This window comes from Pelobates fuscus, chromosome 1, assembly GCF_036172605.1.
Source record: "Pelobates fuscus isolate aPelFus1 chromosome 1, aPelFus1.pri, whole genome shotgun sequence".
NCBI lineage: Eukaryota > Metazoa > Chordata > Amphibia > Anura > Pelobatidae > Pelobates > Pelobates fuscus.
Window position 1 is genome coordinate 483,301,477 of NC_086317.1, and position 23,034 is coordinate 483,324,510.

Below are 23,034 nucleotides of genomic sequence, written 5' to 3' on the forward strand. Positions count from 1 at the left end.
TTTTTAGCCCATTATTATTATTATTGGTGTTATTTATTGAGTGTTAACAAATTCAGCAGTGCTGTACAATGGGAGGACTAACAGACAAGTATTTGTAACCAGACAAGTTGGACGCACAGGAACAGAGGTTGAGTGCCCTCCTCAATGAGCTTACATGCTAGAGGGAGTGGGATATAGTGACACAAAAGGTAAGGGTAGGGCAGAAAAGTAGGTTGCTAGAATAGTATTCAGTAATGGCTTAGTGTTTTTTTGATGACAGTTGCAGGAGAAGAATCAGGGTGCGGGAGAGAAAACTGTTAACAGCTAAATGATGAAGATAGTTTTCAAGTTTTTTTTTTAAGGAATGGAGTTTCGGTGAGCATCTAACGGAGAAGGGAAGGGAGTTCCAGAGGAATGGGGCAGGCCTAGAGAAGTATTGAAGGCGAGCATCAGAGGTGGGAGTGCGAACAGAGGATAGACGTAGATCTTCTGTAGAGCGTAGGGGCCTAAACGGGACATAATTAGGGAGAATAGGTAGGTTGGAGAAGCATTAAATTGAGATTTTTTTTGTTTATTATAGTTTTTAATGTTTTTTCAAGAATAAAGTGATACAGAAGTATAGAACACAGAAATGCACAGTACATAAGTTCGTAATAGGGTTACTGTGGACAAGGCACCGTTTAAGATTATAGGTAGCTGTCCTCAAACAAGGTTCATCGTGTACACGTAACATGCATTGTTAGACTTTATAAGGTATAGTATCAGTTGTACTAGGCCAAGTATTGAGTGTTCCTCCTTCCGATGACCGTACTAATAAACATGAACTTATAAGGGAATTGGTCATAAAGCTTCAGTACATAAGTTATACTAGGAAAGGAACGGAAGGGGGGGGAGGGGGGAGAGGGGATAAACCATAAGGGTAATTAATAGCAAGGAAGAGGGAGTGTGAGAACACATTTCAGAGATGTCACAATTTCTGGGCTAGTGTACTTTATTTTGATCTGTGTTAGTTGGACTCCCGAGTAGACAGTCTAAAAATGTGTTAACTATTGTATTTTGCTGCTCTGTGTAGGTTGCCATTGCCCACCACCAGCAGGCCAGCCAGAACCCGTGTTGAAGAAACACTAGGGCTGTGCATTTCAGTCATACTGTGTCTAGGCTGGTCCACCCCTCAACCTGTGTTGGGTTGTGGAGGGATTGTAACTGCCTTGTTGGCAAAAGCGGTCCATGGAGATCATACCTTGTGAAATGCAGTGTAGCATATCAAGGAGTATCTGATTTTCTCCAGTGATCTGATGTGTTCAACCCTCGCAAACCATTCCCCTAGTAGAGGCGGGGTAGGCTGCTTCCAGTATTTGGGGATTAGTGTCTTAGCAGCATTCATTAAGTAGTATTCCAAGGAGTGTTTATATCTATTCCTAGGTTTGGGCGATATGTGGAAGAATATATCTGCAAAGGTGTGAGGCCTGGGAATGTCCGCTTATTCAGTAATGATCGATAGGACTTCAGTCCAATATGTCTATGATAGGGCAGTCCCACCAGATGTGTGTGTATGTGCCTGCATCCACTCCACATCTCCAGCACCTATTCAATAACTTTGAAACAAGGAGCATAATGCCATAGGAGTCTTGTACCATCTGGTGAGAAGTTTGTAGTTCATCTCAACAGATAGAATGTCTAGCGTACCAAGGTGTGTGAACTGGAACGATTTATGCCACGCTGATGGGGGTATAACAGTGTTGAGCTCCGTTTCCCATGCCTTAGTAAAGGCGGGATAGAGCAGAGCTGCTCCTGTATGTGCGCATAAATCATGGAGAGGGTCTTGGCATACTTGGGGGGGGGGGGGGGGGTGAAAGCACCAGTTTTATATTGGGGTGCAGGCCATCAGGGTTTCTGAATTGGTCTGAGTGTTAGCGAACAAAGTTAATTGGTGGTGGTGAAATTTGTCCAGAAAGGTTGGGCTGGAATTCAGGCAGAGGTCTTGTAAACCTTTAATTGTCTTATCGGATACAATGTCTCCCAGCAATACATAAGGAAGGTTGGATGGGCTCGGCCAACTGATTCCCGACATCCCTGATGGAAAGGCTCAGTTGAAGGATACAGGGAGCAGTGGAGATGGGGAGTTGTTAACTTGAATTTCCTAGCAAATTTCCTCCAAATGTATATTAGTGGGCTATTGGGGGGGTGGGGAGTCGGGCATAGCATGGAGACAGGGGCAACCTGCCATGGGAGCGTGGCTAATGGGAGTCCAATACAACTCTGTTCTAGGTCTTTCCAGTGTGCATGATTGTCAACATGACACTACGCCATGATCCTAGTGAATTGGGTGGCCAGGTAGTATTGAAAAGGGTTGGGCAGTCCCAGACCCCCCTCAGTTTTGGGCGTGTTATTAAGTGGAACGCCAATCTTGGCCAAACCATATAAATTCTGTGAAAAGTCTCTTTATCAAGCCAAAGAATGTGTGTGGAACTGATATGGGAAGATTTTGATATATGTAAAGTAGGCGTGGGAGAGCATTCATTTTAAGTATATTTACCCTACCCATCCATGAAAATTGTGACTTGTTCCATTTATGTATCTCATTTGTGAGTGACTGTAGCAAAGGCGTGTAGTTGTTTTTAAAAAGATCCTTTATTTCATGGATAACGTTAATACCTAAATATTTAATGTGTGAGTTGGTAAATTTGAAGGAGAAGGCTGATTTTAGCTTATTGTGCATAGTTGTCCGAATAGACAGGGGAAGTATCTCACTCTTGTCACAGTTGACTTTAAGGTTGGACAGGGAGGAATATAGGGTTCTGAGAGTAAATGTTGCAGGGATATGCCATAGTTGGTGACAGTGAACAGGAGACTTTATAGTATGCTGAGGTGCCCTGGACTCCCGTGATTAGTTGATTTGATCTAATTGCATTAAGGAAGGGTTCCAAGGTAAGGTTGAAAAGTAGGGGTGAGAGAGGGCAGCCCCATCTAGTGCCGTTCTTAATGTGTACTGCATCTGAAAAAGTGCCATTTACCTGGACTCGTGCTTGTGGGCGAATTATATAGAGCATTGTAAGTAAGTACCAGTATCTTAAAATGGGCCCTATATCTTAAAGAAAGGCAAGGTAGGGACTGACAGAAGGGGGAGACATGGGAGGTGCAGGAGGACAGGAAGACGAGTCTTGCCACTGCATTCATTATAGACTGGAATGGGGCAATTGGAAAAAAGAGAAGTGGATTGCAGTAGTCAAGGTTAGAGAGGACAGTGGCATGGATAAGCACCTTATCCATATCAGGCATTAAGTAGGGGTAGATATTCACCATGTTTTTGAGATGGAAGTGGCAGGATTTGGCGATCGATTGGACACCAGGGGTGACGGAGCAATCAGAGTCAAAGAGAACACCTGGGCAGGAAGCCTGTGAGGAGGAGTTGATAATAGCGCAGTTAACTTGGAGGAAAGACCAGAAGTTCTGTTTTGGACAGATTAAGTTTAAGGAAGTGAGCAGCCATCCAGTTGAAAACAACAAAGTGGCAGTCAGAGGCACGAGTCAAGAGGAGAGGTGAGTGATCAGGAGAGGACAGATAGATTTTGTTAAGGTCTTTCTTTCACTTTGAATAACGTTACATGGATCCAGAAGTCCATCACAAAAAATATATCTCATTCCTTGTCCAACCTTTGCCCACATTTGATCTTTTATATTTGCATTTACATGACTCAAGGTATCTAAAAGTATTAGTATCCCATATGTATATATTATAAACAGTAACATCAAGCTGCATGCATTTAGCTTTCATAAAAAATAAGACATGTAAATACAGAGATAACAGTTGAGTTTTTAATTAATTCATATTTAGTGAAGGCCAAATTATTCAATTTGGCTTTTGTCAATTATTTAAGCAACATGCATGACAATTTAAGCTCTATGATTAACAAACTTAGGATAGAGTTCTTTTGTATTACATTGTGGTAAGAAGTGTAAGCGGCCTTTGATTTTCACAGCTCCTGGCACAATATTTTACTGTTGATAGCATATTTTTCCAATACAGTCCTCAGCATGTTTCCACTAAGATTGAGGTGTGAAGATACATCTCACAGGTCAGAGGATAGATTAAAAAAACACATTTTCATTTCCATCCTTTTTATTCCATTGCTTGAACTCACCAACTACACCAACAACTAACATAAAATTAACTTTACTTAAAATACAACAAACAATCAGAGTTCCTGCATTGTCTCAGTCATTCCCAGTAATGGGACCTACTTTCCAGTAAATGTATTAAAACCAAATAATGAAGACTGATAACTTTTTTGCTTCTGAGGTAGCCCGTTCCTCTTTACTAACAGTGTGCTTTTTAATGACAATTTAATTAATCAAGTTGAGAAAAACAATATAAGTAAATAAGTAATAAAGTAATAGCATTGCAAAATAAGTTGTCAATATTTAAATTGAGCACTGTATCAATTCCATTTTTTCCTGGCATGAACAATCAAAAAATATATCTTTTTAATTCATATTTTACTTATAACTGAAATTTCCTTACTGAGATGAATAATTTTTAGGGTTATTTTTCTAACAGTAATCACGGTAACACGACGAGGGGAATGTCACAGCTTAAAATCTATGATATCTCTTGTAACCACCACGTATTCTGCATTTTCAATCTTCAGTTAAACACAAGGGGCTCATTTCCATGTTCGTCGTAATCATTTCCAGACCATATTTATTTCCATAATCGCTAACATGCCCTTCGGCTTCAGTAGAGACTCTCAGATTTCCCCATGCTACAGAACATAACTTTTAACGGCTGCTAATCCATGGCTACTGAAAACATTAACGTCTCCAATATATCTGGTTTACATGTTAGCCAGTGATAGTTTTCACCACAGGCTCGTTTCCATTGTTGTCATCGAATATTATCCATAAGCTTTTGTTAAAACTAAAAGCCAGAAGATATTTGTCTACTGTCTAGTTTCCATTCCCATTCCCAGTCTCTAGGCCAATGCTCAGGGTCTTCCAGCTACAAACATCCTTCCCTTCAAAAAGTCCTATGTTAACGTGCACGTATTTGTGACTTGATCGTAAAGACACAAGATATTAGCAGTATTTGCAAATGAAGGTTAATGTATATCTCCAAAAACATGTATACTTGGTGTTTTGAGCCTGTACCTTTTTCTATACAATGCACATGGAATGTACAGCTGTTAACTTGACTTTCTCTCTTTACACCTAGATGAAGCAGATTTACATTTTGGCAAGATAGTGACAAACCTATACCTATCATAGAAACAAGTTAGTAAGTGGTGCTTAACATCTTACGAATTCTAGAACAGGCGTATTTGACAACAGAAGGCTTACACGTTTCCAATCTATGAGGACATGAAGTAGGCAGTGATATCGTGTTAGGCATCTTGCTCAATGATGCTTACTCTGTTCCAATATATATACAGTAGGAGGAGCCTGGGGCAAAAGAGTACTTTTCAAACATTCGGTAATTGTCGTGCTTAGGAATAGTCATACTTTCTACTTATCCTATCTTGAAACACATTGTGACGAAATGCCTTTTGTCACTGGATTGTTAGGTGACAAGCTGCCCTTTGCCCCCGGCTGTTGGAGGAGCTTGATTGCCAGCCTCCTTCCTCATGACCATGGCCCTGGGGTGTATTGCCATTTAAAAAGACTATCTGGGGCTTATATACAAAAAACGAGGACCACAGGCACTCCAGATTGAAGCCGTATGCAGATTTATTAGGAAAAAATGCAACGCCAAGCAACGTTTCGACCAACAAAGGTCTTTTTCAAGCTGACACCACAAGGTGAAAAATGCGCTTATATAGCAAACAAATGACAAACAGGAAATCAATCCATGATTCAATTAACTAATTAACAAAAACATATATCAGAAAAATGTTATAAAGCAAACAAACATAGAGTATTCATTGTATCAAATTCAACATACATTAATATGTCAAACATCAGTTAAAAAAATTAGCTATACAATTGTGTAAATAGCTAGGGATAGTCTGAAATATGTATAAATAAGAATATCCTATGGCAACATCAAAGGTAGGTAATTATAACCAGATGTTTACATAGGTAACTTACCCATAAGTGCCCAGGAATAGAGGAGAAAAAAACAAAAAGAAATTAACTAAATAAAACAAAATAAACGAGTAAATAATATTATAAATCCACTATCTTCCGGCCGCGGCTCACTTCTGGGTCTGTGAAACGCAGATGACGTCACTGGAACACAAACGTGGCACTTCCCTAAAAAACGGATCGGCATACTGTCCAAAATAGCGTGACTTTGTATCAAAACATATACACAGCGTATAGATACTGCGTAAAACCTGTCACAAGGACTCCATGTGATCCCTAGATATATAACATACAGTGGGCTTAAGGATCTAATCATAAATCATGCCTATATCTAGCAAGTAGAATACAAGTACTCCAACTACAATAACAACAAAAAAAATGAATAAAAAATGAAAAATGAATAGAAAAGATATAAAAAACTAGAAAAGAAGAAAAAAAGAAAAAAAAGAAAAAAAGGAAAGAAAAAAATAAAAAGAAAAAAATGGACAAAATAATAAAAAATATAAAATTAAAATATAAATAAATAAAAATCAATGTAAATAACAATAATAATAATAATAATATAAATAAATATAAAAACAAAAATAAAAAATAAATATAAATAAAAATAAATAAAAATATAACAAAATAAAAATAAAAAATAATAAATAATAAAAAATAATAAATAAAAAATAATAAATAAAAAAATAAATATAGGCACAAAGGGGCCTATAAAGATGTATATAAAGATGTAAAGTATATAATCAACTACTTATCCCAACAAAAAACACAAAGAGAAAGAATATACTAGTACAGAAGAACAAAATAACCTATTTGTATACATTCATGAGATATAAATCAATATTACCTATATAGAGGACAGGGACATCGTGAATATCTAATGTGCAAATACATAACTCACAGATATTAAGTGCTAGAGTACAATTGAAATCACTAGCATGTTATAAGTGTACTTGAATAAAGTGCAGATTAACGATAATAAAGTGCAAGTGCCAAAAATGAGAAAAAAATCAAATGTAGAAACAAATGATGTAGTGATCACAATGTGTAACGATGAAATACAATAACACCATGATTATATACATCTATGAAAAGTGTTAATAGTTATACACAACTACAGTGAAAAGTGTTAATTATTAGTAAGCAACTACAGTGCACTGAAGGAAGAACAGCTTGTGTCCATATTTTAGTAGTCCCTGAAAGTTCCAAGGTATCATGCCATGTAACAACGAAAGAAAAAAAATTCTTCGCTGTATCAATTAACAACTTTTGTTAATTAGTTAATTGAATCATGGATTGATTTCCTGTTTGTCATTTGTTTGCTATATAAGCGCATTTTTCACCTTGTGGTGTCAGCTTGTAAAAGACCTTTGTTGGTCGAAACGTTGCTTGGCGTTGCATTTTTTCCTAATAAACCTGCATACGGCTTCAATTTGGATTCCTGTGGTCCTCTTTTTTTGTATATTATCCTAGGATTGCTGGTTCTGCTCCGGAGCACCCTTAGCCTTTGGGATTGAGTGCGGTTCCCACTATCTACTCTGCGTATTTGGGGCTTATAGGCTTCTAAAGACTGTTTCTGCCCATTTGAATCCATGGGAAGGTGTGTCTCTTCCCCTCCCCCGTTTCCTGTCTATTGTTCTCCAGCAGGGCGTTGTCCCAGGCACATTGCCAAACCAGTTGGAACTGACTGCTTTTGTCCCTCAACAGCCCATGCTATGCTTTACCCCATGGCAAATTTACTCTGTTCATGGGATCTGAGCGCTGTTCGCCTATATTGGGTGCTCAGATCCGAGCTATCTGGGGATAGGTTAAATGTGGGGGTTCTGTGTAATATGATAAGAATTATGTATTTTTATGTACTTTTACGTATTTTTGGTGTTAGTGTAAAATGTAGATATTTTCTGTACCTGGAGATAATTGAGTTTACTGCAGTGCCAATTGTCTCCAGGATGGAGAGGAGAGATTTCATTGTGTATGTGGGAGTGTTATTATGTTAATTAGTGTTCCCATTGGTTTGTGTTCCTTTTGTCACAGTTTACCACCAGGTCCAGGGGGTGTGCCTCTGGCCTGAAAACTTGTATATAAAGAGTAATAAATGTTCATTGGAGTCAGATCATCTTGTACCTTCATGAAGTTTCGGCTCATGTTTGGGGGATTGGAGAACTACACTCTTGGTATTGCTATAATCACTATACTCCCCAGGGTATGATCACTAAGCTCTGCTAAGAGCTTGTTCCTGTTCCTGCTCTCTGGAATTCGGAGAGGTCAACCTACTGGAAGTTGGACCCTGGTCTTGGGTCCAGAGTGAGTGGAGACGGTGAGACCCCAACCAAACTGCGGCGGTTCGTGAGGCCTGCAGTGGTTATGGTCTGCACCCGGTCGGGGTGCCAGCGGTTCCGTTACACACATATTGGCAATCAATCAGTTGTGTTTGCTTATCTACTGTTATTGTAGTAAATGGTTGAACTTGTATCCTAGACAGAGCTACCCAAACTTTCCTAAAATGCATTGTTCGGCCTTAACCAATAACTTATTTTATGGTGTGGGTTTTTATAGGAAGTGGGTAGGACATGGATAAATAATGGGCATATCCAGGCTAAAATCTATTCAATGCCATGCAAGCTCTCCATACAAAATCATTTATGCACAATACACACCACCACACATGCACACTACACAAAAACAAGCATGTACAATAGACAACACCACACATGTACACTACACATAAACAAGCATGTACAATACACAACACCACACATGTACACTACACAAAAACAAGCTGTGTACAATACACATTTCCATACACACTACCACACACTATACTACATCCTGCATGCATACTACACAATTCACATAACACAGTGTGCGAATGCTACACAACAGCATGTACAATTCACGGCACAACACACACAAACTGTACAAGACCATGCACACACCATTCTGAGCAATCTTGCTTCATGCACTATATAACACCAAGTGTGAATGCTACACAACACAATGCATGTACGCTGCACAACGGTAAGTACACTAAACAGGACTCTGCCTTCCTGAAAACATGTGAAGTGAATATAATAAGGATTTTATATTACCAGAGGTCAAACCATTAGGAGATATAAATGAATACTCATTCTTACCTGGAGATTGTGGGTGCCGTCCCATTCTCCTGAATAACTTGCATAGAGTATGTTATTAATAGTTACAGCCTGCCTCCACTCCATGGATATAATTGTACTTTTTGACCAGTCACAGGGCATGTACTGATCTGGGCACAAAGCAACGTAACATAACATTTTAATCTGCTTGCTCTTTGGGTACCACAGTGTATCGGTAGAACTGGCAGCAGTTGTAGCAGTTAATTAAATGTCTCTCTTAGAGATCTAAAGACTGTGTCCAATGTACCACATGAGAAATGCATCAGCTTGTTAAAATGTCTCCTAATTCTCTCTTCCAGTGTTTCCCAGAGTTTTGTTCAGGACTGTGAAGAATCCAGTCTACATTCTGGTGGTTTTGGCTCAGGCAAATCTATCACTTGTGGCATGTAGCCTGGCAACATTCCTGGCCAAATTCCTCGAACGGCAATTCTCTATCACCGCTTCCTTGGCCAATCTGATGCTAGGTAAAACCTTTTATTAAGTGTTTCTTCTGTCTGTTCCCTTGAATCCCTTTTACATCTTTTCTAGATAATGAGTTGAAAAAGAATTCAGAATTTGTCATTATGGAAATCAGAGGAATATAAAATACGTCAAGTTCCTAGGAATGTGCTCTGATAAATCAGTATCAAATTTGTCTGTCTGTACTGTGTGTAAAAAACTATATCAGAAATTACTGGTAGCAAACCAGTATAGAATGAACCCTTTGAGATGTAGTGTACACATCATGCTGCATTGCAATGCTCCATCCATGTTGGACCCTCAAAAGGTTAACAATGTAACTCTCTACAATGCTAAGGTCAAAGAATCTAAATGTATGAACAACTAGTTACTGCGGTGATTAAAACTTTGAAATGTCCCACCCCAGCAACTACAGAGTTAAAGTACAATTATTTGAAAAGATGAAAGAATTAAATGACGATATACACCATTTGTGCTACTAGACATTGAGATTCAAGGCACATTACTTTTATTAGTTTCTATAAAAAAAAACACATCCTCTGTCTAGAATGAACGTGATACTTGTAAAAACACTTAAATTGAGCTTTTCCTATGAATCAGGTTTCTTAGATAAAAGAGGGGTTGTTTGGGCCAAGGATTTCACCGTTTAATTGCTCGGTCAGCAAGCAGCACGTTGTCTTACAAAGAAGGATTGAACTAGCATAACTGAGAATTTGATCCAAAGCTGTTTTCTAATCGACTGTGCTTCAGAATAAGAAATAGACAAGCTCTGAACTAAAATAGGTTAATTCATCAGGCAATGATTAACAACACCTTCATTTCAACCAAAAATGTATAATGTTAATACAGACGGATAGAGGTTTTCATATCTTATTAAATCAACCATTATATGCTGCTCAAAGGAACACTAAAGGACACTTAAAGACACTTAAAGAATACACAAAGTGTATGCATGACACTGTAGCTGTAAATACATGCGTAGTTTAGATCCCCAACCTCCCTTCCAGAGGAGTAAAAGGTGTTTAACCCCTTAATGACACAACTTCTGGAATAAAAGGGAATCATGACGGAATATATCCGTCGTCTGTCCTTAAGGGGTTAAACTCACCTTTTTTTCCACTGTGCATCAGTCTAGGCTCAGTTGGCTCCACCTCCTTGACTGAGATTATCAAAACTGACCATCTCAGCCAATCCAATGCTTTGCCATAGAAAACATTGGGAGGGTATTGTACCTGCGTGACAAAACGCCGCTCTGCGCCAATCAGCATATCCTCATAGAGATGCATTGAAGCAATGTATCTCTATGGGAGTGTTCAGCATGTCCATGCAGAGTGTGGATGCATTGAATGTTAGTGCTGCCCACTGTAGATAAGCTGTAGTAATTCTGGTGACTATATTGACCCTTTAAGCCATGCTCAGCAAATTGACCTATATATTGGTGGCTTATGGGTGTTACTATCTGCACTTAGTGGTAGAGCCAAATGCTTTTAATCTTTGTTCACAAACCGATTGCCAACACAAATTTGGTCAGTTTTGATTTATGCCTTTTAGAGAAATTCATAAAAACACATCTATGTTAGTAGATTTCCTTCTTCTGTGTGATATTTACTACACCCATGCAATATTAGTTAAATGAATAGTGACATCATATTTTAAACATGAGACAAAGGGTAAGGATGAAGAAGGAATAAAAAGAAGGCATTACTTATAAACATTCTGACATTATTATTGTCAATTTTTAGCCAATAGGTGATTGAATTGGCACATTAGGTAGAATATTTACCTGCCATATTAGCGATTTGTTTGAAAAAAAAGATGACAAATCCAAAAAAAGAATTAGTTTTTTTCACAAGAAAAAAAGATTCCATCGTTTAACTGATTCAATAGTTATTTCACTTTGACCATTTTATAGATAAAACCACTGCAGTCAACATTGGTTCGAAATGTGTCAGGTAACATAACTAGATATTTTTTGTTTTATTTTATTTTACTTTTTACAATTGTATTTAATTTTAACACGGATGCCATATGAATGTAATTAGGTGTCCTGAATTAAGTTGCGTTTTCGTGGTTGGTATATTATTGTTTATTGATAACATGTTTGCATCTTGTTACTGTGTTTTCCATAGGAGCAGTAAACATTCCTGGAGCGATGGCTGGAGTTATCTTGGGTGGTGTTATCATGAAGAGGTTCCAGTTGAGCCTCAAGCAGTGTGGTACCATGTGTATCATTGGCGTGGTGTTGTGTATTTTCTTTTCTTTTCCTTTAATTTTTCTTGGATGCTCAACACAGAAATTTGCTAGTCCACATGTTGAAAATCTAGGAAGGTAAGAAATGTTTATCATTTTCAGATACGTGCACTTTACAAACCCCCATTCTTCGAGGGTGCAGAAAACAGTGTTAGATTAATGCTTAGCTAATTGTTAATCAAAATATGACCACGTTGATTTATTAAACCCCATAGGGGTTTTTTTTGTGTGTTTCTGCAAAATTACAGCAGAAATCCTATCCATATACATTGTAGCAATGTCAATTAGTAAGTGTTCCAGAAGGTGCATGAGCGATCCATAAGAAATTTAAAAAAAACTACCATATGTAATAATGGTAATGTAATAATGGGTTCCTGGTTTCATGTTTTTGTTTACTGGGGGGGATGCTACACCTAGTAAGACCAGATGTATGGTCTCTCATGTCAGTAAAATTAAACCTTCAAGTTCCATCAAGGAGAAATAACATAAAAAAGAGATGATTGACTATATCTTATGTTGAGAGCTGATTGAGATTTTTTCTATTAAAAAAAAAATATTTGTACATAAACAAAAATGTGTAGTCCTCAAGACTTCCAAACAAACCCAGAAGAGCCCAGATAGTGTGGCTTCTCCTATATCTCTACCCCATGGGCTATGGAGGAGAGAATATGGCCCATGGTCCAGGAGAGTCCAGTCTATTGTATCTCATTAAAAAATACTGACCCCATTAAGAGCCAAGGAGATGCCCTGACCCCATCCCTTTTAACAATACTGGTCATCATTAAAAAAAAACCTTAAGATGTAAATGTATGGGCCATATAGGTAAAATGCTAGCCTCAGTCCTATTGAAAATACTGGCTTCCATAAGGTTCCCAGGAATTGCTTCGTAATATTGTCTATATACATTACCAAGGACTCTATTGAAGACCAGCTTGTCAGAGCACTGTGATTGGTTGGCTGATACAGTGCTCCTACTTAGAATGCAAGCTGGGGAGGTGTGTATAAGCATGCAGCATGTGCAGAAGCTCCAACCACTCCATTAGGGGTTAAGAGGGATTCATTGGTCTATGTTGGATTTTGGGAATTATTTATTTTATTAATTCATGTAATAGTTAACCTATAATGTATTATTTGTTTGGCAATTATGTGGTTTGAAAAAAGAACATTGCGTAATGATGCAAAGTCAAATTCTAATGAGGGGATGGATCACATTCTCTGTTAATAGCTCGTTAGACCATGTAGAAGCCTCCTGTGTGTAATTAAAGTTCAATTTACAGAGTAGGAGTTAAACACTTATAAATTAAAGTAAGCAAAACATCTGATTGAAAATGAAACCATCTTTTTCATGCAGTCTGTGGTGTGGATGGCGCTGCATAAACAAAAACAAAAGTGGTTTAACTCCTAAATGGCACATTATTGAGCAGAGAGACTGCAGAGGCTGCAATCTATAACCAAAACCACTTCATTAAGCTAAAGTTGTTTTGGTGTCTATAGTGTCCCATAACTTGCTGAAAATAGAATCATTTGTGAATCCCAGATTTTTAGCCTACCCAATAGAGATCACTATTATTTTGGATGTCTGACCCGAACTTATATCCTTCCATTTGACATCATATTTTTTTTTTGGTTCATATGCTGTCAGTCCTGGTGAACAGTTTCACAAAAAAAAAAAAAAACAGACTATTTTTTTACTTTAAATGCATCCACAAAACATAGTCCAGCTCTACTCCAACAAGGATTCCAGCACGGTTGCACTATGGATAAATAAAAAAATGAATTATGACAAATTTGCCCCAGAACGTAAGAAGGTTTCTGCTCAATCAAGCTTAATGTTTCCATCTTATTCCGAGCACAGTCTGTCAACTAATGTATCATGTTTGCCTTTTTTCTAAGCTCGGATATATGGCAGAATGTTACAGCCTGTAGCACCAGATGCAAATGTGTGGATACCGCCTTTAACCCAATTTGCGGCGCAGATGGAATAGAATACATCTCCCCGTGCTATGCCGGTTGTGAAAGAGTGGATTTTGAATACAAAGAAAATCAAGTTCTGGTAAATAAAATATTAGCAAAAATGTTGCATCAGATCCGGAATGAAAAGAATTCTGATAGTCTTTTGCATTCAAACAATGTTCAAAGAGGTACATATAGCGAGACGTAGATGTAGGTGTAGGTCGATACAAAGAATTTCAACTTCTATGTAAGATGTGCTAACAGTTGGCTCTTTGGAAGTTCCTACAATACTCCAGGTACGCCACAAGGTGGCGATCATTGTCTTTTAGCTCAGATAGGAATCTAAACATATTAGTATCTATTCAGTTAATTATGTTTTAATAAAATATCAAACGGTGATAAAGGATCCAGAAATTACAGAAAGAAACCTGTATAGAAAATAAATAAAATAAGTGATCTCATCTCCTAAATAGGCAGTGGAAGAGGCAGAACATGGAAGGGAGTAAAACCCAGCACAAAATAACTACATATAAATGTCAGTATACGGGAAATATAGGGAAATATTAGCACGGGAGAAAGTGACAATGCCTTTACAAAAGTATAAAAATGGAAATAACCCCCCTCCCCTCCCCCCCCCCCCCCCCCAAACTCTAAAAAATACAAATGCATAACGGCCTCTTTTATTTAATATATAGGACATGCACAAAATTAATAAAAAAAAAAAAAAAATCATTAATAAATTCATTTTAAAAAAAGGAATGTGAAAAATAGTCTAACCTATTTGATTGTTTCTTGAAAATTCCTTTTGACTGTAAGCGTGTTCAAGCAGGGCCCCTGATATTTATTGATTTAAAAAAAATAAAAATAAAATGTTTTAGCAAACTGATCTGCAGGGTGTGAAAAGTGCTACCACACCAGTAACAGCGATTTCTAAAGTCACCAATGGCAGAACTTTTCACGTCTTGCACAATAGCATCAGAATTTTTTTTTACGAATAAGTGTTTAGTACGTAGGACCCCAGTTATGTATCCTTATGTGGGACTGACCTATTTAAGCATAGAGAACTAGGTAAGGTAAATGATTGTGTGCGTTTATGGGCAAATAACTGTCCATGTAACTGAGCGTGCATATGGCTTTGTGCCTGTATGGGTAAATGAGCGTGTATATGACTCTGTGCATGCATGGGTAAATGAGCGTGTATATGACTGTCTGCATGCATGGGTAAATGAGCGTGTATATGACTGTGTGCCTGTATGGGTAAATGAGCGTGTATATGACTGTCTGCATGCATGGGTAAATGAGCGTGTATATGACTGACTGCATGCATGGGTAAATGAGCGTGTATATGACTGTGTGCCTGTATGGGTAAATGAGCGTGTATATGACTGTGTGCCTGTATGGGTAAATGAGCGTGTATATGACTCTGTGCATGCATGGGTAAATGAGCGTGTATATGACTGTCTGCATGCATGGGTAAATGAGCGTGTATATGACTGTGTGCCTGTATGGGTAAATGAGCGTGTATATGACTGTCTGCATGCATGGGTAAATGAGCGTGTATATGACTGACTGCATGCATGGGTAAATGAGCGTGTATATGACTGTGTGCCTGTATGGGTAAATGAGCGTGTATATGACTGACTGCATGCATGGGTAAATGAGCGTGTATCTGACTGTGTGCCTGTATGGTTAAATGAGTGTGTATATGGCTATGTGCATGCATGGGTAAATGTGCGTGTATATGACTGTGTGTCTGTATGGGTAAATCAGCTTGTATATGGCTGTGTGCATGCATGGGTAAATGAGCGTGTATATGACTGTGTGCCTGTATGGGTAAATGAGCTTGTATAAGGCTGTGTGCCTGTATGGGTAAATGAGCTTGTATATGGCTGTGTGCCTGTATGGGTAAATGAGCGTGTATATGACTGTGTGCATGCATGGGTAAATGAGCGTGTATATGACTGTGTGCCTGTATGGGAAAATGTGCATGTATATGACTGTGTGCCTGTATGGGTAAATTAGCATGTAAATGGCTGTGTGCCTGTATGGGTAAATGAGAGTGTATATGACTGTGTGCCTGTATGGGTAAATGAGCTTGTATATGGCTGTGTGCCTGTATGGGTAAGTGAGTGTGTACATGGCTGTGTGCCTGTACGGGTAAATGAGTGTGTATATGGCTGTGTGCCTGTATGGGTAAATGAGCGTGTATATGACTGTGTGCCTGTATGGGTAAATGAGCTTGTATATGGCTGTGTGCCTGTATGGGTAAGTGAGTGTGTAAATGGCTGTGTGCCTGTACGAGTAAATGAGCTTGTACATGGCTGTGTGCCTATATGGGTAAATGAGCGTGTATATGACTGTGTGCCTGTATGGGTAAATGAACGTGTATATGACTGTCTGCATGCATGGGTAAATGAGTGTGTATACGGCTGTGTGCCTGTATGGGTAAATTAGCGTATATATGACTGTGTGCATGTATGGGTACATGAGCTTGTGTATGACTGTGTCCATGTATGAGTAAATTATGTGTATATGACTGTGTGCCTGTATGTGTAAATTAGTGTGTATATGACTGTGTGCCTGTATGTGTAAATTAGTGTGTATAAGACTGTGTGCCTGTATGGGTAAATGAGTAAAAATCAAAAAATTACCTGAGCGCTATCTGTAACCTCTTTGCACATTTAAATAACTGGGGGGTTATTTGTTTGTTTTTTTGAGGAAAAATCTCTGACTCAAGAGTGATTTTGCCTTTTAGCTGCAAACAGAAAGGTATTTAATCAGTGCTGTACTCACCTAAGAGGTTTGCCTTGACGTGGCAGGTGAGCTTACACTCTAATGGCCATTGTAGTTCTACAAACTAACCTCTAGGTATTGAAATGTCCATAGGGATATGTGATAGTGCACAGGTAACTTTTTTGTTTTTTTGTTACTATAGTCATTGTTGCTGCCAAGGAATAGTGGGAGTTTGAGCAGCGCGGTGGCTTAAATTTGTGTGTATATATGGGCAAATACACACTGTGACAGTGTACGTTCATGGGTAAATGAACACATACATGACATTTATGGGGAAATAACACTATGAATGCATGGGTAAATGACAGTGTTGTGGCATTATGAATGCGTGGGTGAATCCATGTGTTTATAAGTGAGTCCAGGTATGGATAAATGACAGGATATGTGACAGTGTGCACTTCTAAACAGATGTCTAATTTGGTGTCCTTAAATAGGACAATTTAAAGAGCCATCTACTGAACAGGATTAGAGAGGAAAAATAAGTCAAGCCCTTTTTCTTGCATTTGCTATTTAATTTGCATAGTAGATACATCCCTTATTTGATACTCTCAACTATGGCAAGCCCATGTAAGGATACCAAATTGGGTAGCTGTCTTCTGAACCGATGTAAGAAAAAAATCTGTTTAAATCTTAGCCCAGCAGGCGTCAGCCGCCCAGAGGCAACTATGGCAAGACCTGTATACGTGGGCTAGAAGGTAAGTAAATTACTTATTTTAACCCCTTTGGGGCGGCACAATAGTCTAAATAGTTAAAGGATACCATAGTGTTAGGCTCCCAGATATTAAATATCCATTCTTCTTTTTCATAGAAGACATCAGTTGGCAAATATTTGCATCATTTTGGTGAGAAATGTTTATCTATAAAAGTGAATCACAAACAAATCGGAAGTGAGCGGTAACAATATTAAGCTGTTCTTGGCGTTTGATGCTTTTAAGACCTGGTTCTAATATTATTGAATGTTAATTTCCCCTTTCAAACTTTACTGGAGATTGTGTTCCTTTTTTGTTGGCTAATTTACAACGTTTTACTATCTCACCAGAAAACACAATAGCACATTTCACATCTCCACTTATCTTTTAATTTTAGCTGAAGAACCATAGGTAAAAAAAGTGGATTACAGAATCAGTCTTTCAAGAGTACAGAAGTTTCCAATTACTGGAAATAATTGGTTTCCACCATTTTCTAAAAAAGATTAACGCTCACTATAAATAATGTAAACCACAGGGACAGGAACAGAACATAGACGACGATTAATTACATTTTATTCACCAGCTCTCTACATGGAGACAACTTTCTTTTTAAATATGGTTCGGCGTTATTGATGGGGATTTCTATTCTGGGACTGAATAATTATAAAACAATATTCAAGATTACGCAAGAAGATGAAAATCCGAAAATATCTTGATTTGGGGAGTAAACCAGGTTATATTTAGTTACATACAAATGTAATAATTAATTAAAATTGTCCGTTCCTTCGTTAGCAAGATGAATCATTAAAAGTAAGGGTGTTTTAAATTTCAAGTATGAAGAGGGAACCAAGAGCAGAGATATCCTGTTTTAAGTTCTCATGAGATTTCATAATGAATTATTTTGTCCAACCACCAACATTTTGTTAAAGATATAGATAATCCAATAATTCTGGTATTTTGATTTTCCGCAGCACAAGAATGGAGATATTCAGAGATATCTAGATAGGTCTACAGTCACTTTCTCCTCAACAACAGGGATATGTAGAAGAAACAAGAGATAAAAAGATAGACAATACTGTATTCTTTATTTTTTATGCTGAACGATTTTGTTAACAAAACTGGTCAGGTTCATTTATTTGGAAGATTGGCTTTAAATCAATAGCAGCTGCTAGTGGGTAACAAGTGCTTTTATTGTTTTTTGTGAAAAACATGTACACCTAATGGAACTGTCATTTAATTTTAGAACAGAAAAGAAAAAGAGGAAAAAGACAGAAGAAGAACGGATGTTTTTAGTTTGAATGCTTTCTCACCACTGATTAGAGAATACTTGACATCCAAATGTAGTGCAGCCTTTGAAAATTCACCAATCATCAAGAATTATAGTAAAAATTGACTTGGGGTTATGTATAGGACACCTTCTGGGGCAAAGTTCTAAAGTTGGAACAATCAGCATGGATATTCCATCATTTTCCACCGTAACAGCTCTCCTTTGGGTCTTTGCTACAAAATGTTTTTTTTTGTTGTAAATATTCTTACGGGAACACAAAGAAAAAAATAATGTAGGTCAGGCATAGGCAACCTTCGGCACTCCAGCTGTTTTGGACTACACCTCCCATGATGCTTTGCCAGCATTATGGGCATAAGAGCATTATGGGGGATGCAGTCCACAACATCTGGAGTTCCGAAGGTTGCCTATCCCTTCTCTAGGTTAATGATAAGCATGCATTATTGAAGCTGATTCTGAATCCAGATGAAACCAGCTTTTTCATTAATATTTTTTGTTTTTGGTTGAAGAATTACTCAGAATGCAGCTGTATTACATCACCCGGAATAAGCAAATCAGCTACTCCAGGCTCCTGTGGAACTCGGTGTTACCATCTCTTCCTGCCATTTATGGTACTGTCCTTCCTGGGAATTACGCTAGTCAGTATATCGCAGACTCCATCTTTCATGCTTGCCCTCAGGTGGGAACATATGTTAAGATGCCTTTCACTTGCTACTAGATTTAATTTGAATTACATTGTTTGAAATATTCTTTATCTTGTTTGTGAAAATTACCAGATTTTACTAATTTCATGACGTAAAGTCATGATTTTATTAAGGACACGGAGGCGAGTATTATGCTTATTCTCTTTCTTTTATTCCTCAGCAGCAAAATATTTATTTTAGAAAACAAATCTAAACATGTAAACATGCCCCCAAAGGGTTAATCCTATAACAGTATAACAGTACAACCAATCATAATGCCTTCAGCACCATCAAGTCCCCATGTGACCTTAAGCCACTCCTCTTTCTTGTTGTTGTCGACGAATAATCCACAGCAGAACATAAGTCAACTTGAATGAAAAACAAAATGCCAGGAACGCCACCGAGAAGAGTCCGGTACTCTTCAGAGATTGGAGACTTTCCGTAGGTCCTGAAGGAATCCGTTCACAACAGTGCCAAATCCGTTCATGAAGCTGAAAGGAACAGAGAAACAAACTGGTAAAATGTGTTTCTGGACATTTGATCATAACCTAGTACAGAAATCATCATCGGAATATATGCCACCAATCACAGATTATCATCTAAACAAACCTTTCAATACCTGCAATGTGCTGTAGTAACCTAAATCCTTAGTAATCTAATGACCACATATCTGTGGGAGGGCGCCACTTACCTGCATCGGGTGGGATAATACTCGCCTCCGTGTCCTTAATAAAATCATGACTTTACGTCATGAAATTAGTAAAATCTGGTAATTTTATTTAAGGACACGGAGGCTCATATTATGCTAGTTCAAAGCTGTGAAACTACCACATCAGAAATATGAGAAATCGGCCGAAAATAAAACTTCTTGAATGTAGATTCGTGGGACCAATCAGCCGCCCGGAGTAGGTCCTCCAACCTGCATCCTTTGGAGAAAGCCTTAGTCGCCATGGCACCCCTGACCGAGTGTGCTCCATACACTGTAGTGTCGATGCCCGCTGATGCCATAATCCATTTGACCCAACAAGACAATGTGACTGTTGAAACAGGGTGATATGGATGACAAAGGGCCAAGAATAACTCTGGAACTGTAGGGTCACGAGTAGACAAAGTCCTGGACTCGTATTCCTTGAGACATGCCACTGGACATAGCTTAGCGTTTAGTGGAAAGGCCGGGTAGAAAACTGAGGTGATTGACGTCTTTGTACGCCTGGAAATATTAAACGAGACACCTTCGGGGTGAATGAACGTGCGGAGAGGTCCAACGCACGTACATCAAACACCCGTTTACAGGAGATCAAACAAAACAACATCACTAACTTTGCTGTGAGTTGTTTCAGTGAGAGATCTTCGTTCTTTGGCCAGTCTGTCAGAAGCTGGAGGACGAGGTCAACGTCCAATGATGAAGAGTACCTAGGTTGTGGAGGACGTGCAAATCTAATGCCGCGCAGGAGTCGGCATACGAGGAGATGTTTACCTGCCGGGGAACCCTCCAAACCTTGGTGTCCTGCGGAAATTGCTGATCGGTACACATTTATCGTGCGATAGGCTAGGCCATGGTCGAACAGAGAAGTGAGAAATTTCAAAACGTAATTTACAGGGTCAGATATGGGATCCATGTGTTGTTCATGCACCAACCACTCCATGAATTCCAGGCATGTATGTAGGATTTCCTTGTTCCCGGAGCCCAAGCTCCCGCCAGAAGGTCAATAGTTGTCTGTGGAACGTCTGGGATGAATCCAAATCCCCGGAGAGGAGCCATGCCAGTAACTGGAGATGTCCCTGTAATAGCATGGAGTGCGGTTCCCCGTTGGGGTCTAATAAGAAGTCCGGAGAGGTTGGAAGTAGCCTTGGGTAGTCCATGGACATTTCCATGAGTGTAGGGAACCATGGTTGAGCCGTCCAGAATGGGGCGATGAGAATCATGGTGGTTTTTGTAGCGTCCTCGCAATCAAAGAGAAAGGAGGAAAGGCGTACGTTCGCGTGTCCAGCCACCGTTGAAGGAATGCATCTGAAGCCAACGCCTCTGGATCCGGTCTCCAACTGAAGAACCTCGGAAGTTGGGAATTCAACCGTGATGCGAAGAGGTCGATCTCCAGTGGGCCCCAAAGTGACTGGAGTTGCAGGAAAATGGTGCGCTTCAGCCGCCAGTCGCTGGCATCCCGTAGGTATCTGGAATTCCAATCCGCCACCATATTGGACATCCCGGGAATGTATTCCGCCTGAACCGAGATATTGCGATCCAGGCAGAAGTGCCAGAAGTCTTTCGCCAGTTCCGCTAACACCACGGACCTCGTACCCCCGAGATGGTTGATGTAGCGGACTGCTGACACGTTGTCCATCCGTAACAGAATGGAACAGTTGGTTGAGATACCCACGAGACTCCGAACTGCAAATGACCCCGCCAATAGCTCGAGGCAATTGATGTGTAACTCTTGTTCGACTGGGGACCATTTCCCTCCGGTGGAGATAGGACCGCAACGCGCGCCCCAGCCCAGCAGACTTGCATCCGATTCCACGACAAAGTCTGGTCTTGTCCCAAAAATTGCTCTTCCGTTCCATGCTTCCATGTGCTGCAGCCACCAAGAGAGTTCTTCTTTGGCTGCACAATCGAGAGGTACCGAGTCTGCATAGGAGAGACCCGAGCGAAGGTATCTTGCCTTTAGGCGTTGAAGTGCCCTGTAGTGAAGTGGGCCCGGGAAAATTGCTTGGATAGAGGCCGAGAGAAGGCCGATGACCCTGGCCAGTTGTCGTAACGTTAGCGCCGGTCGAGCCAAAGTCCGGCGGATTTCTTTCTTGATGATCCTGACTTTGGAGGATGGTAACAGGAGTGTTCCTTTCACCGAATCGATGGTGAAGCCCAGAAATTCCAAGACTTGGGAGGGTTGTAACACCGACTTGTCCCAGTTGATGAGGAAACCAAGGTTGCCACGTAATGTCATTGTCCAATTCAGATGTTCCTGGAGTAAGCGTGTATCTTGTGCCATCAGAAGCATGTCGTCCAGGTATATAATCAGACGCACCCCTCTGCTGCGCAGGAGGGCGACCACTGGCCGCATGAGCTTCGTGAAGCACCATGGGGCCGAGGAGAGGCCGAAGGGCAAGCATCTGAAACGCCAAGTGGTTTCCTCCCATTGGAACTGGAGGAAATGTTGTCAATCTTCGGCCATTGGGACGGTGAGGTACGCATCCTGCAGGTCGAGTTTGACCATCCAATCCTCCAATAGGAGCAGGTCTTGAAGGGAGTGGATGCCCTCCATTTTGAAATGGTGGTACGCTACAAAGGCGTTCAGGGGGCGTAAGTTGATGACCGGTCGGACACCTCCGCTTTTCTTGGGCACCACAAAAAGGTTGCTGAGAAAACCTGAAACTCTCGGATGTGACTCTATGATTGCACCTTTGTCGGCCAGAGACTGTATCTCTGCTGCAATTAATGATCTGTCGTGGGTGGAGGAGACGATATGTCTGGGAAGAGCTATCTGGGCAGGTGTTTTAACAAATTCTATGGCGTAACCCACTACAGTTTGTAGGACCCAAGTATGCAAAGTCAACATTCGCCAGGCATCTATAAACTGGCATAACCTGCCCCCCACCAACGTTACTGAAGGGAGTGATGAAGGAAGTGAACTTACCATAAGGGCGTCGGCGATAGGAAGAGCTTCTGAATCCACGAGCCTGCCAGGGTCTTCCTCGAACTGGGAAGAATGGAG

The 23,034-nt window shown here is 39.7% G+C and overlaps 1 protein-coding gene across 2 annotated transcripts in view; it reads left to right on the forward strand.

Annotated features, from left to right (window-relative positions):
• SLCO2B1 (solute carrier organic anion transporter family member 2B1) overlaps positions 1 to 23,034 on the forward strand; it is a 136,569-nt gene that overhangs the window by 101,304 nt on the left and 12,231 nt on the right. For both annotated transcript variants that reach the window (XM_063432359.1, XM_063432366.1), the window contains 4 exons: positions 9,512 to 9,676; positions 11,801 to 11,999; positions 13,815 to 13,974; positions 19,151 to 19,320. In XM_063432359.1, coding sequence (XP_063288429.1) covers positions 9,512 to 9,676; positions 11,801 to 11,999; positions 13,815 to 13,974; positions 19,151 to 19,320 — 694 coding nt within the window. The remainder of the gene's footprint in view (positions 1 to 9,511; positions 9,677 to 11,800; positions 12,000 to 13,814; positions 13,975 to 19,150; positions 19,321 to 23,034) is intronic.